Source organism: Mobula hypostoma, chromosome 6 (genome assembly GCF_963921235.1).
Source record: "Mobula hypostoma chromosome 6, sMobHyp1.1, whole genome shotgun sequence".
Lineage (NCBI taxonomy): Eukaryota > Metazoa > Chordata > Chondrichthyes > Myliobatiformes > Myliobatidae > Mobula > Mobula hypostoma.
The window spans coordinates 178,009,618-178,022,721 of record NC_086102.1 but is presented as its reverse complement, the minus strand read 5'-3'; the positions used below and the strand labels follow the sequence as shown (position 1 = coordinate 178,022,721).

At 41.1% G+C, this 13,104-nt stretch overlaps 1 protein-coding gene across 2 annotated transcripts in view; it reads left to right on the top strand.

Annotated features, from left to right (window-relative positions):
• Positions 1-2,282: 2,282 nt before the first annotated feature.
• LOC134348636 (dipeptidyl peptidase 4-like) overlaps positions 2,283-13,104 on the top strand; it is a 189,494-nt gene continuing 178,672 nt past the window's right edge. Inside the window, exons 1-3 of one of the 2 annotated variants that reach the window (XM_063052331.1) lie at positions 2,283-2,432; positions 2,695-2,773; positions 3,081-3,168. In XM_063052331.1, the coding sequence (XP_062908401.1) occupies positions 2,768-2,773; positions 3,081-3,168 (94 nt within the window). In that variant the 5' untranslated portion in view covers positions 2,283-2,432; positions 2,695-2,767. Of the gene's footprint in view, positions 2,433-2,610; positions 2,774-3,080; positions 3,169-13,104 lie in introns of those variants that run through there. The other variant, XM_063052332.1, reaches the window with a different exon arrangement.

Below are 13,104 nucleotides of genomic sequence, written 5' to 3'. Positions count from 1 at the left end.
GTTAACACAGACAGCAGGGTGCTATTAGCCAATGGGTGTTCATGTTCTTATTTCTTGGGGTGATAATGCTGTCTCATATGACTGGGAAAGAAGGTTTTTGGCGGGGAGTCGGATGAGAGACCGGGAGGATGACGGACGTGTGGAAGGCTCCAGTTGATCACTCTGAGTGGTCCTGAGCCACGAGTCGACAGGGTCTGGGTGGTCCCGAAGAAATTCCTGAGCTCCAACTTGTGCACGAAGAACTTGAACTTTGATAAGTCTGGCGCCTTTTTCCATTCCTTCTTTCTCTGTATTGAACTTATATTAATTTCATAGACTTAGTAATATCTATAAAGTGTGCTTGGTAAAACGTACTGTGTGTGCTGACCGATGATTGATGTTTGAAACTGATTTGGGTGGCAGTGGCACAGCAACCGACCCATCGGGAGCGTCCAGGCGTGCGCCGGGCGGGATTTCCCCTAGATATATAGGAGCCAATATAGCTGAGCATTACATATACAATATACGTCCTGAAATTCTTTTTCTTCGCAAACATCCACAAAAATAGAGGAGTGCCCCAAAGAATGAATGACAGTTAAATGTTAGAACCCCAAAACCACCCCCCAGCTCTCCCCCCCATGCAAAAGCAACAGCAAGGTAACGAACCCCGCAGCAAAAAAGCATCTGCACCCTCCACCGAGCACTCAAGTGTGCAGCAAAGCATCAATAAAGACACAGACTTGCAGTACCCCAAAGACTACTGGTTCACCTGACAATTCAACATACCACAGGTTCTCTCTCTCTCTCTCCCTAATAAGGGAAAAAGAGATGTCGCCATTTCACAGCGAGTGGGGAGACATAACAAACAATTCTCTAATTTATGACGTTATGTCACTTTTTCTGAGCTCTGAGCCTAGCGAGTTGTTATGAAGGCCAGCATGCCATTAGCTTTCTTTACTGCCTGCTGTACCTGCATGCTTACTTTCAGTGACTGATGAACAAGGACACGTAGATCTTGTTGTACTTCCCCATTTCCTTATTTGACACCATTCCGATAGCAATCTGCCTTCCTGTTCTTGCCACAAAGTGGATAACCTCACATTTCTCCACATTAAACTGCATCTGCCCATCTGGACAATGTGTCATGGCATGAACATTGACTTCTCAAAGTTCCGCTAATGCCCCACCTCCCCCTAGTACCGCATCGATTATTTATTTATATACACACATTCTTTTTCTCTCTCTCCTTTTTCTCCCTCTGTCCCTCTGAATATACCCCTTGCTCATCCTCTGGGTACTTTTTCTTCTCCCTGGGCCTCCTGTCCCATGATCCTCTCATATCCCTTTTGCCAATCACCTGTCCAGCTCTTGGCTCCATCCCTCCCCCTCCTGTCTTCTCCTATCATTTCGGATCTCCCCTTCCCCCTCCCACTTTCAAATCTCTTACTAGCTCTTCCTTCAGTTAGTCCTGACGAAGGGTCTCGACCTGAAACGTCGACTGTACCTCTTCCTAGAGATGCTGCCTGGCCTGCTGCGTTCACCAGCAACTTTTATGTGTGCTGCTTGAAATTCCAGCATCTGCAGATTTCCTCGTGTTTGCGATTGAAAGGCCTAACCTGTACTGTATCTCAATGAGTAAACAATAAATAAAGCTTTGTTGAATTGTTTCCCTCTAATTTTGTGCGACTTTTCTCTGCAATTGGATTCACCATTATTCGGCGTAAGAGAAGTTAAAACTGAAGTTGCCTAGTCGGCTGTGACAATATTTCTGCACAATGTGTTTTACATTTTATTTTAGTTTTTCCAGAGTACTCGTACAACGAAGCTACTCTCATATCACGTAGGTTTCTCTCACAAGGAACCACCTACAAGGCATGGGTAGAAACAACATTTTGTTAGGCAGTGAGAAGTATTTTGGACAATGTCTGCGTGTTTATTCCTCTTTACCTACCAAGTGTCCTTCTCTTCATAGTTTACGCTGAGTTTTCTTGGTTAGCCTGACACGCCACATAAATATTTATTGAATGCCTTTATTCCAGCGGCGATAATGGAACACATTAGAACTAATAACGTGGGTGCAGGGGGCGATATGTTTGCGCAACATTTAACGGCTGCAAACATCCGTTTTAAAATGGGAGGGAAAAAAGCTATCTTATTCATTTCCACCCATCAAATGGGGAAATGATACAACCCAATCCGACCCATCCCAATTCATACCAGCACACAGCGATATCAAAACTCACTAATGCGCGGTTGGGGAAATTAATAAATGCTTAAAGCGTTGTCTATACAGTACAGTAGTAAGATCTTGTCGGAGTAGCTGATCTGGCAATATCTCAGTTAAAATAAAGCCTGACGTTTATACTCGGTAACCCTTACGCAGAGTTCCTTCGGCATTACGATGGCCTCAGTCCTGACTGCGAATCTGCTGTCTGAATTAACCTAACAGAGTGGTAAGTCTCCTGTTCAGTCACAATCCACATTTGTAAATGCTGACACACAAGGATTTTTAGCAATGAAAATAATCGTCCAATTTCCATGTATATAGCGTTTTGTTATCAGTTAACCTTTGCAATTGCAATTGGTAAATGACTGACTGGGACGATGCATACTACTGGAGATAATATTTAACGATACTAAGCCAAATTAGTATATTAGTGAGATTGTAAAGTTCTCGGCAACAGTTTTTGAGTTGATATCTTGTTGTCCGTCCAGCCTCTGCCACGATTCCAGAGTAATCAACGTCGGGCTTTACACATCTATCCAAAGAACAAGAGTTGAACCAAATATGCAGGTCAGTAAGTGGTAAAATAGTTAATTCACAGCGTGAAATAAAATCAACTATGTGCGGTTTTTGATTGATGGCAAAATGTTGACCTATGCTTTTGTTCATTTAGCTACACAGAACAGGAGTTAGTTGGCGGTGATTGTGTGTGTGTGTGTGGGGGGGGGGGGGGGGAGTGTAGTTAATTCATTTTGTGGCCGCGTAATAACTTCGCATACTATTCCGAATTTTGAAATTTTAAGTCGAAATCCGCGTTGTTGAATGAAGGAGTGCGATATTCTAACGAAGGCATTGAAACGTGAACTTTCTATTTCAGACCATTTGTAAAGTGCTTCTGGGTGTCGTTGCAACTATTGTCGTTATCGTTGTGATAGCAGTTCCTATCGCCGTCCTGGTTTCACACGGTAAGTGTGTTTAATGCTGTTTAAACGTTGCAATGCGTCTTTAATGATGATTTCTAATGTATTTGGAGAGTGATTTTATTGTTCGCTGCACCATCAGAAACTGATGGAAAAAAACACAGCAAGGTCGCAAAAGAGCTCACAAAATCTGTTCCTGTTTATGTCACTCAGATGTGTCATAGCGCACTGAACCCACAAACGTTGTCACTCTTCCTGAAATATTGACCAATACTTGTAGCTCTAATGTTTTTATTCCATATGGTCTGCTCCACTGAGGAAAAGCAGTGAAAATCCTGTTTACAGATAGTACTTTTAATGTCACCATTTTTTCTAATCAGGTAACTAACCTGAAGTATCAGATTTTAGTTATAGCTTATCTTATTGTTGCTAATATTCCTCAGTGCCATTATTTCAGGTACACTCAGTACTGTTACTTTCTTGTTAGTAATGATGTAAGTAAGGTTGAAAGAGTACTGAGAAAATTTACATTGCCAGATCTTGAGGACCTGAGTTATAAAGGAAAGACTGAAGAGGATTTTATTCCTTAGAACATAGAAGATTAAGAGGAGATCTGAAAGAGGTATACAAAGGGTATAGATAGGGTAAATGCAAGCAGGCTTTTTTCACTGAGGTTGGGTGTGACTACAACCAGAGGTCATGGGTTAAGGGTGAAACATGAAAAGTTTAAGGGGAACATGAGGGGAAACTTTTTCACTTAGATGGTTATGAGTGTGTGGTATGAGTTGCCAGTGCAACTGGCACATGCAAGCTCAATTTCAACACTTAAAAGAAGTTTAGGTAAATAGACAGCTGTAGAATGGAGGGTCTTGGTCCCAGTGCAGGTTGAAGGGAGTAGGCAGTTTAAAGGTTTCAGCATGGACTAGATGGTCTGAGGCCTGTTTATGTGCTGTACTTCGCTATGACTCTAATGCCTAACTATATTGCAAAAAAAAGAATGGAATTTCCTCTCAAGTTCTGTAGCATAATTATACTTTAAGGATTGAAATTGTCTATGACTGACTTAAGCCATCCAAATTTCTTTTGAAGATATACGTAAAGATTTGTATACCATATAATTAAAACAGCTATATATTAATGAACAAATTTATAGTTATAAAATTGTAATATAATTAAATCAGAATTAGGTTTAATATCACTGACCTAAGTTGTGAAATTTGTTGTTTTGCAGCAGAAGTACAATGCAATACATAAAAACACTATAAATTGCAATAAGTATATATTAAAATATTTGAAATTAAAGTAAATTAGTGTAAAAAAAAAGAGAGCAAGAGAGCTGCCTCGTTATCTGTTCAGAAATTTGATGGTGGAGGTGAAGAAGCTGTTCCTAAAATATTGAATGTGTGCCTTAAGGCTCTTGTACCTCTTCGTTGATGGAAGCAGTAAGAAGAAAGCCTGTCCTAAGTAACGATGTCCTTAATGATGGATTTTAGAGGCATGGCCATTTGAAGATGTCTTCAATGCTGGGAAGACTAGTGACCATAATGGAGCTGGTTGTATTTGCAACCCTTTGCAGCTTTTCTGATTCTGTGCAGATGATAATGAAACCAGTTAGAATGCTCTCCATGGTACATCTGTAGAAATGTTATTAGAGTCTTTGGTGACATAACAAATCTCCTCAAATTCCTAATGAATTATGTAGCTGCTGATGTGTCATATGTTGAGCCCAGGATAGATCTTCAGAGATGCTGACACCCAGGATCTTGAAACTGCCCCCGCCCCCCATTTTCCACTACTGATCTCTTGATGAGGACTGGTATATGTTCTCTTGACTTCCACTGCCTAAAGTCCACAATCAATTCCTTGGGCTTACTGATGTTGAGTGTGAGGTTGTTGTGACACCACTTAACCAGCAGATCTATCTTATGCCTCCTTGTCACCATCTGAGATTCTGCCAGAAATGGTTGTGCCATTGGCAAATTTATAGATGGCGCTTGAGCTGTGCCTAGCCACACTGTCTTGGATGTTGAAGGAGTAGAGCAGTGGGCTAAGCACAAATTCTTGAGGTGTGCGGTATAAATTTCAGTAAAGAAGGGATGGTATTTCCAATCCACACTTACTGTGGTCTCCAGATGTATTTCCGATCTTCCCTGATTGTGGTATCCTGATGAGGAAGTCAAGAATCCAGCTGCAGAGGGAGATAACAGTGGCCCAGCTTTTGAAGTTCCTTGATGAGTGCTGGGGGGATTACGGTATTGAACAGTGGAACATAGGAGAAAGGAAAGGAGGAAAGGACCAAGGGGGAGGTGATAGGCAGGTGAGAAGAAGTAAGAGGCTGGAGTGGAGAATAGAAGAGGAGGATGAGAGGGAGGGATTTTTTAAACTGTTTATGCTCCTATAGATGCTGCCTGACCTGCTGAACAGTGGGCTGTAATCAATAAACAGCAGCTTGGCATGGGTATCGCCATTGTCCAGGTCTTCAAAGGCCAAGAGGAGAGCCAGTGAGATTGCATCCACTGTAGATACATTGTGGTGGTAGGCAAAATACAGTAGCAGGTCCAGGTTCTTGCTAAGGCAGGGTCTAATTGTGAACAGAATGCATCTCTCCTTGTCCCTTTGTGCCTGTGCAGGTTCTTTAAAGGAGTTGAGAAATTAGTCCCACTTCAGGATTCCCACATCTTACTTTCTTTCAAGTATTTAAGTTCCCATTTGGCAGTTCTTGTTGCATCCGCTTCCAGCAGCATTTTATGTTGTTTCAGGGTCTAACAGTTCACTGCAGAGGGAATTTCCCTTCTGTTGCCCATTTGACCATTATCACAAAATCACTGACCTTTATTTATTAATACTCGGCACTGCAAGTGGTTGCTCCACCAATAAAACAAATGTCCTCTTCAACTTTTCTGCTCCAAAATGGACAGCCTTCTGCATAACTGAAATTCCTCCGATGCAGTAACATGCCTCTCCTACCTTTCCCAGATTTTAATGTTATCATGAAGTGTAACATCATGACTGAGGTCAGTAATCTGGTATTTTATAAACACAAGAGATTCTGCAGTTGCTGTAAAACTGGAGCGACACGCACAAAATGCTGGAGGAACTTGACAGGTCAGGCAGCATCCATGGTTTAAAAAAAAATCCCTCCCCCTCCCCTCTTCTTTTATTCCCCCCTCTGACCTCCTACCTCTTCTCACCTGCAGATCACCTCCCCCTGGGTCCCCTCCTTCCTTCCCTTTCTCCTATGGTCCACTTTCCTCTCCTATCAGATTCCTTCTTCTCCAGCCCTTTATCCTTCCTACCCGCCTGACTTCAGCTATCTTCTTTCCCCTCCCCCCACTTTTATATGCTGTTTATCAATTTCAGACCTGACGAAGGGCCTCGGTCCAAAATATGGACTAGTTATTTATTCCCATGGATGCTGCTTGACCTGCTGAGTTCCTTCAGCATTTTGTGTGTGTTGGTCTACGGAGAGGAATAAGCAGTCAACGCTTCAGGCTGAGACTCTTCATTAGGACTGGAAAGAAAGGGGAAGAGAGCAGATTAAGAAGGTGGTGGCAGAGAAAGGAGCACAAGATAGCCGGTCATTGGTGAAGCCCAGGCGATGGGGGAAGGTGGGTGGGTGGGAGAGAGGAGATGAAGTAAAAAGCTCTGAGGTGATAGGTGGAAGAGGTAAAGACCTGGAGAAAAGGAATCTGAAAGGGGGGGGAGAGTGAACCATAGGAGAAAGGGAAGGAGGAGGGGCACCAGAGGGGGGTGATAGGCAGGTGAGTAGAAGACAAGGGGCAAGGGGGGAGCCAGAATGGGGAATAGAAAAAGAGAGAAGGGGGAGGAGTGTAGAGAAATTACTGGAAATTATATTAATTGATTCTGCTCTGGTTTAATGGTTTAAGGGGAGATGGGAAAGTTCAAATAGAAGCTTGAGAGATAGCTTTGTTACACTCAGGGTGGTATGAACTCCAGAGGAAGTGGTTGAGGCAGATACAATAACAACTTCACTAATAACAGTGGGATAGGTACATGGATTGGAAAGGTTCCGAAGATTATGGGCCAAACATTGGCAAATGGCAATAGCCTGGAGGAGGCGTTTGGTCATCAAGGACCAGTTGGGCTGAAAGGCCTGTGGCCATGTTGTATAACTCTATGAATGGGTTCTTGAAATCTAGGCCCTTGTGGGGTTGAGGATAATGGAGAGCACATAAGTAAAAGGCGTATGGCAGGCTCTGGAACTCTATCACTTTAGAAAGCCTAGTCCAATGTAGAAGTTTGTGGGGATGAAATTAATAAGGAAATTATAAAGGCAACTGGATTACATGAGAAAATATTGGTGGGTTAAATCAAGGTAACCCTCCTTTCCATTTTCTAAAGCTTTCTGGCAGAGATATAAGACCATAAGATATAGAAGCAGAATTAGGCTATTTAGCCCATCGACTTGGTTCAGCCATTGTATCATGCCTGACCCATTTCCCTTTCAGCCTCCCCATATCCCTTCATGCCCTGACCAACCAAGAATATATCAACATCTACCTTAAATACACATAAAGACTTGGCCTTCACAGCCTCCTGTGGCAATGAATTCCACAGATTCACCACTCTCTCTAAAGAAATTCCTCCTTATCTCCATTCTAAAAGGACGCCTCTCTATTCTGAGGCTGCGCCCTCTGGCCCTCGACTCTCCCACCACAGGAAACATCCTTTTCACATCCACTCTATCGGGGACTTTTCAACGTTCGATAGGTTTCAATGTGGTCACCCTACATACTTCTGAATTTCACTGAATACAGGCCCAGAGCCATCAAACACTCTTCATATGACAAGTCATTCAATCCTAGAATCATTTTCATGAATCTCCTTACGGTGTTGGAAGACTGTAAGATTGCTGGCTGATATGGGGAAAATGAATAGATCAAAGTAAAATGACATTGGTTGTGGAAAAATTGTAATGAAAATTGAGGAACAGCATAAATCAGGATTTAGAAAGGATTAGGTAGGTTAATCAAGGACACACAGCATGAATTTATTTTGGGAAATCCATTCTTACAAAACTACATTGATTTTTTTCAGAAGGTAAAGCAATGAAATATTGTAAACGTGGTTTTTCGCAAGGTTTTGTCAATATCCACATGACAAACTGATGAAGAGAAATGAACAGGCATCAAAGATTCAAAGGTTCATTTATTATCAAAGTATGTATGCAATATATGTCTCTGAGATTCTTTTTTTCACAGTGGCCACGAAACAAAGAAAAACCATGAAAGAAAATTCAAAGAGAAGCAACACACATAACCCGCCCCGCACAGACAGTAGTATGTCACCTCGGTCATCAACCCACCCCCCCACCAAACCCACCTCCCCCGCACGAAATGTAACCAGAACAGCAGGTCCCCAAACTCACCACCCCTGCACAAAAACACAACAAGAACATTGACCCCCACCCCCATCCCTCCTTCCCTACACCAAAAACAAAGATAAGGAACAGGTGAAAACACAAAATTAAAAAAAACCATGAGAATAAAAAAGTCCATAGTCCAAATCCATAAACACAGAACCTTGCTAGCATCCTCCAACATCATGGAAGGAGAGGGAGACTTGCATGAGATCCAAGCGAAGATACCAATAGACTGATCAGGCGAATTAAAAAAAAAGTAACAATGAAACTCAGTGTAGTAAATTGTAATAGTGTTGGCGCGTGGCCAAGTGGTTAAGGCATTCGTCTAGTGATCTGAAGGTTGCTAGTTTGAGCCTCAGCTGAGGCAGTGTGTGTGTCCTTGAGCAAGGCACTTAACCACACATTGCTCTGCGATGACACCGGCCAAGCTGTATGGGTACTAATGCCCTTCCCTTGGACAACATCGGTGGTGTGGAGAGGGGAGACCTGCAGCATGGGCAACTGCTGGTCTTCCATATAACCTTGCCCAGGCCTGTGCCCTGGAAACTTTCCAAGGCACAAATCCATGGTCTCATGAGACTAACGGATGCCTAAAAAAAATTGTAAATCATTTGAGGAGAGAAAATGAAAAAAATAATAATTGACAAATATCTGTAGAGGTGTAGAGGAACAGAAGAGTCATGGAGTCCCTGTAATCAAAAACTTGATGGTAACAGAATAGTTAGCTAAGTTAGATAGAAAGATATACCACATACTTCCTTCATTGGCAAGGATATTACAAAACATGAGCAGGGAGAGAAAGATTAGGTTAGCCTTATTTAGTTTATTCTTGTGTATTTAGCAATACAGCACAGTAACAAGCCCTTCTGGACTAGCAGCATGCCCAATTTCACCCTTGTGACTACTCAACCAGTTAACCCATACACGTCTGGATTGTGGGAGGAAACCGGAGCATGTGGAGGAAACCCACATGGTCACATGGAAAATGTAGGCGCTCCTTACAGACAGCAGTGGGAATTGAACTCGGGTTGTTGATGCTATAAAGCGATGTGCTAGCCTCTACGCTACCATGCCTCCTTGCTTTAGTTATCACCCGTATATCGAAATATAGTGTTAAGCATCGTTTGTGTCAATGGCCATCCAAGGGTGTACTGGGGGCAGCCCACAAATGTCACCATGCTTCTGGCACCAACCTAGCCTGCTTACAACTTACTAACTCTAACCTGTACGGTGCTTTTTTAGAATTCCGGTGTCCTCCAACATTCTAAAGAATGTTTGTTGGAGGAAATCAGAGCACCTGGAGGAAATGGGGTGAGCATACAATCAAACTCTTTGCAGACAGCAGCAAAATTGAACCTGGTTCACCTGCGCTGTAAAATGTTACATTAACCAGTAGGCAACCATGTTGCCCCTAATGCATGTACTCTAGAAGAGGTTTTGAGCCACAACTGGAGTATGGAGTATCATTTGGTATCTCATTACAAGAAGGATGTGATATCATTGGGATGGATCCTGAAGAGACTTCCAATGATTCTGCCAGTGCTGGAGAATTATAGTGATCAGGAGCAAATGTAAGCTCGGGTTGGTTTTTTTGGAGCATTGGAGATGTGAGGAGATTTCTTTGACTTGTATCAAGTTGAGAAGACTAGACTAGGTAAACAGAAATGTTCCATTTCAGTAGGTGGTCTGAATTTACCACTTGAAATATTGCCCAAGTCCGAAATTCTTGCCACAATTTAAACAACACTAGAGTGAGCTCTTGAAGAGACAGAAACACAAGAGATTCTGCAAATGATGGAAATCCAGAGCAACACACACAAAATGCTTGAGGAACTCGACAGGTCAAGTAACATCTATGAAAATGAATAAACAGTCGAAGTTTTGGGCTGAGATCCTTTGTCAGAACCATTCTTGAACAGCCATAACTTGTGCGGATATAGACATGAGTTTGAAATTACATCAAATTATAATCCAACTTTGGCTTGTATGAACTTGGTAACTGAGTGATCTCTCTTTGTGCCTTAGCTTTCAATGAATCTTGCGTGAATTTTCAATTAATCTTTGTGGCTGCCAGCAGGAAGTTGAATCTCAAGGTTATATACTGTATTTGTACTTTAATAATAAATCGACTTTGAATCTTATGAAATTTCATTTACCTGGAATAACAGCCTTCTCAAAAATCTTCAAAAGATTCATATTCATATTTTCCAAGTGTCTCTGTCTTTACAGAATCATTAAAATTGTTCTTTGTTGAAATCGAAGTTTACTTATTCAAATATTTTTATTCATTCTTACCAAAGCGTATCATTTCACACTTCTGTGCATTGAAGTTCAATGGCAGTTTCAGCAATGCTTATTTCATTTGTGATTTTTGTGTTTTCTTCAAACTTTTAAATCAAGATCTTAAAGGATACCAATTTATTAACGTTGGACCCAAGTCAACACATTGCAAGAAATTTCATGATTTGATAACACTACTGTTGAAAACTTTAGCATCTTTTTTTCCCTCTCTCTGAAAGAAGCACTGGTTCATTTTCGGTAGATTCCAGAAAGTCTACGATAGTCAGGCAGTAGTGTGGAACAGTGTTTTCTCCAAGCTCCTTTAAAGTCACTAACTTACAGAACTTGAAACCATATTGTCATTATTTCATTGTTTAAAAAAAATTTGTTTAAGTACAGGAAATGGAGGTGTTTACAGGGATATAGGTCAATGCAGTCCAAATGGGACTTGCTTGGTGGGCACCACAGTTAGATCAAAAGATCATTTCCATGTTGTATTACTCCATGGCTCCAACTTGTCAAAAATCCTCGAATTTCCTTCCTCTTTACCGTTGTGAGGTGGTGTGGTGGAGATCCGTCTCTACCAAAAGAGGTGTAAGGTACTGCTTCCCTCCGCTAGCCTGCAGGTCACCGTTGGACAAGGTGTAGCACCTGCTTAGCTCCGCAACAAGCAATGAATCACCAGTAATCTTGGGAGTTGAATAGCGAAGGAAACAATTCTATGGACCTCTCTCAAGGCTAGCCAATCAGAATCTTCTACTGCTAAACTGTTCACATTGTTTTGAACCTGCCAACCAGTTCATGTCATCCAATCAATATCCATTTGGAGCCCAGGGGAGTATATCAGCTGGCATTCTGAGGAGACAACACCCTCAACTGTGCACTGATGATGGCTTCTTGATTGGAGCCAAAACGTTCTGCAAACATTTTGCTAAGCTTGGAAATCAGTCAACCTTCCAAAGAGTCAACCTGAGCTACTAATGTTCTGCAATATTTCAAGTTTGTGGTTATATACTTTCTGACTTCAGGAGACTCGGCAATAGTTTAGTAACATTTCTAGTGTGGGGATATCTGCTATCGCGTTCTTTTGGAGAAGTTTCTGGAAGCCTATGGCTCCATAAAACTTTGATGCTTACTTGATATATTTTTATCCAATTTTGAGATAATCATTAATACCTTACATTGTTTACACAATTTCTAAGAATGAAAATGAACAAGGAAATGTATAATATGACACACTAATGAAAGTCACCTATTTGTTTCTTGCTTCAAGATTTTTCTTAGTGTCTTGTAATACTTCGAAGGCTAGAAATGAATTTTGATGATGTTACCAAGTTTATGTGGTTTTAGTTTGTGCCATGTTTTATTGCAGGATCTAACCAATGTATTTTTAAGTACATTAGAACCCCTGTAAAGTAAAGTAAAGTTAAAATATTGAATAGATAACTACATTAGGCCACACTAGTTATGGCTTTTGTCTCACTTCTAAATCACACATGACTTAGAGCACAGGGTTCAGTTATCACTAAAATTGTGTTCTTCATTAGAATGTAGCTGGCTACACTGCATGTAAGGTGAATTGTAAGTTTGAAATCTTGAGCAAGCAAAGTCAGTGATTTAACAGGAAGCTTCACGTATTTGAGAAGAAAAACAATACTCTGTTATTATTTCTGTTATAATGAGCCTACATTTATAACATATTCTTCTAAAAAGAGCAATGAAAGAGAAATACTATTTTAGTTGTTTGAACTTAAAAGTGTACACCAAAACGTTGGCATCAAACAGTTCTGAGAAATTGCCAAATAACTCTTCAAAGACCAAGTTACATTATAGTCAGCAAAAATAAACAGTAAAACTCTGTCAATCCAGCATGCTCAGGATTTTAGTCGTGCTGACATACTGGACTATTGGATGTTACTCCAAATATTATAACACCACAAATGTTTGGTGTTACAGGGTAGTGTAACAAATTATCCATTGATCTGATAGTTTTAACGAGAGCGTGATATATAAAAGCCAGTGAGATTAAAGGGAATATGTTACCAGTGAACTTCATTTGCCAATATTGCTCCTTGTCCATTAGGCATTTAGTTTTAAAAATCGATCTTTCTCAGATTTCAAGCAAACAATTCACCTTACAGCACCTGTTATATACACCAGTGTTCCAAACCTTGGCAAGCCTTGTATGTAAAAAAAATGGCCTCATTGTAATTGTGAAAGGATTGGCTCAATTTTTAAGCCTATGGCCTGAGGGCACCAACCAGCAAAGTTAGTTTCATTTTTTGTTTCTTTTAATATTCCAAAATTTTCAGAAGGTC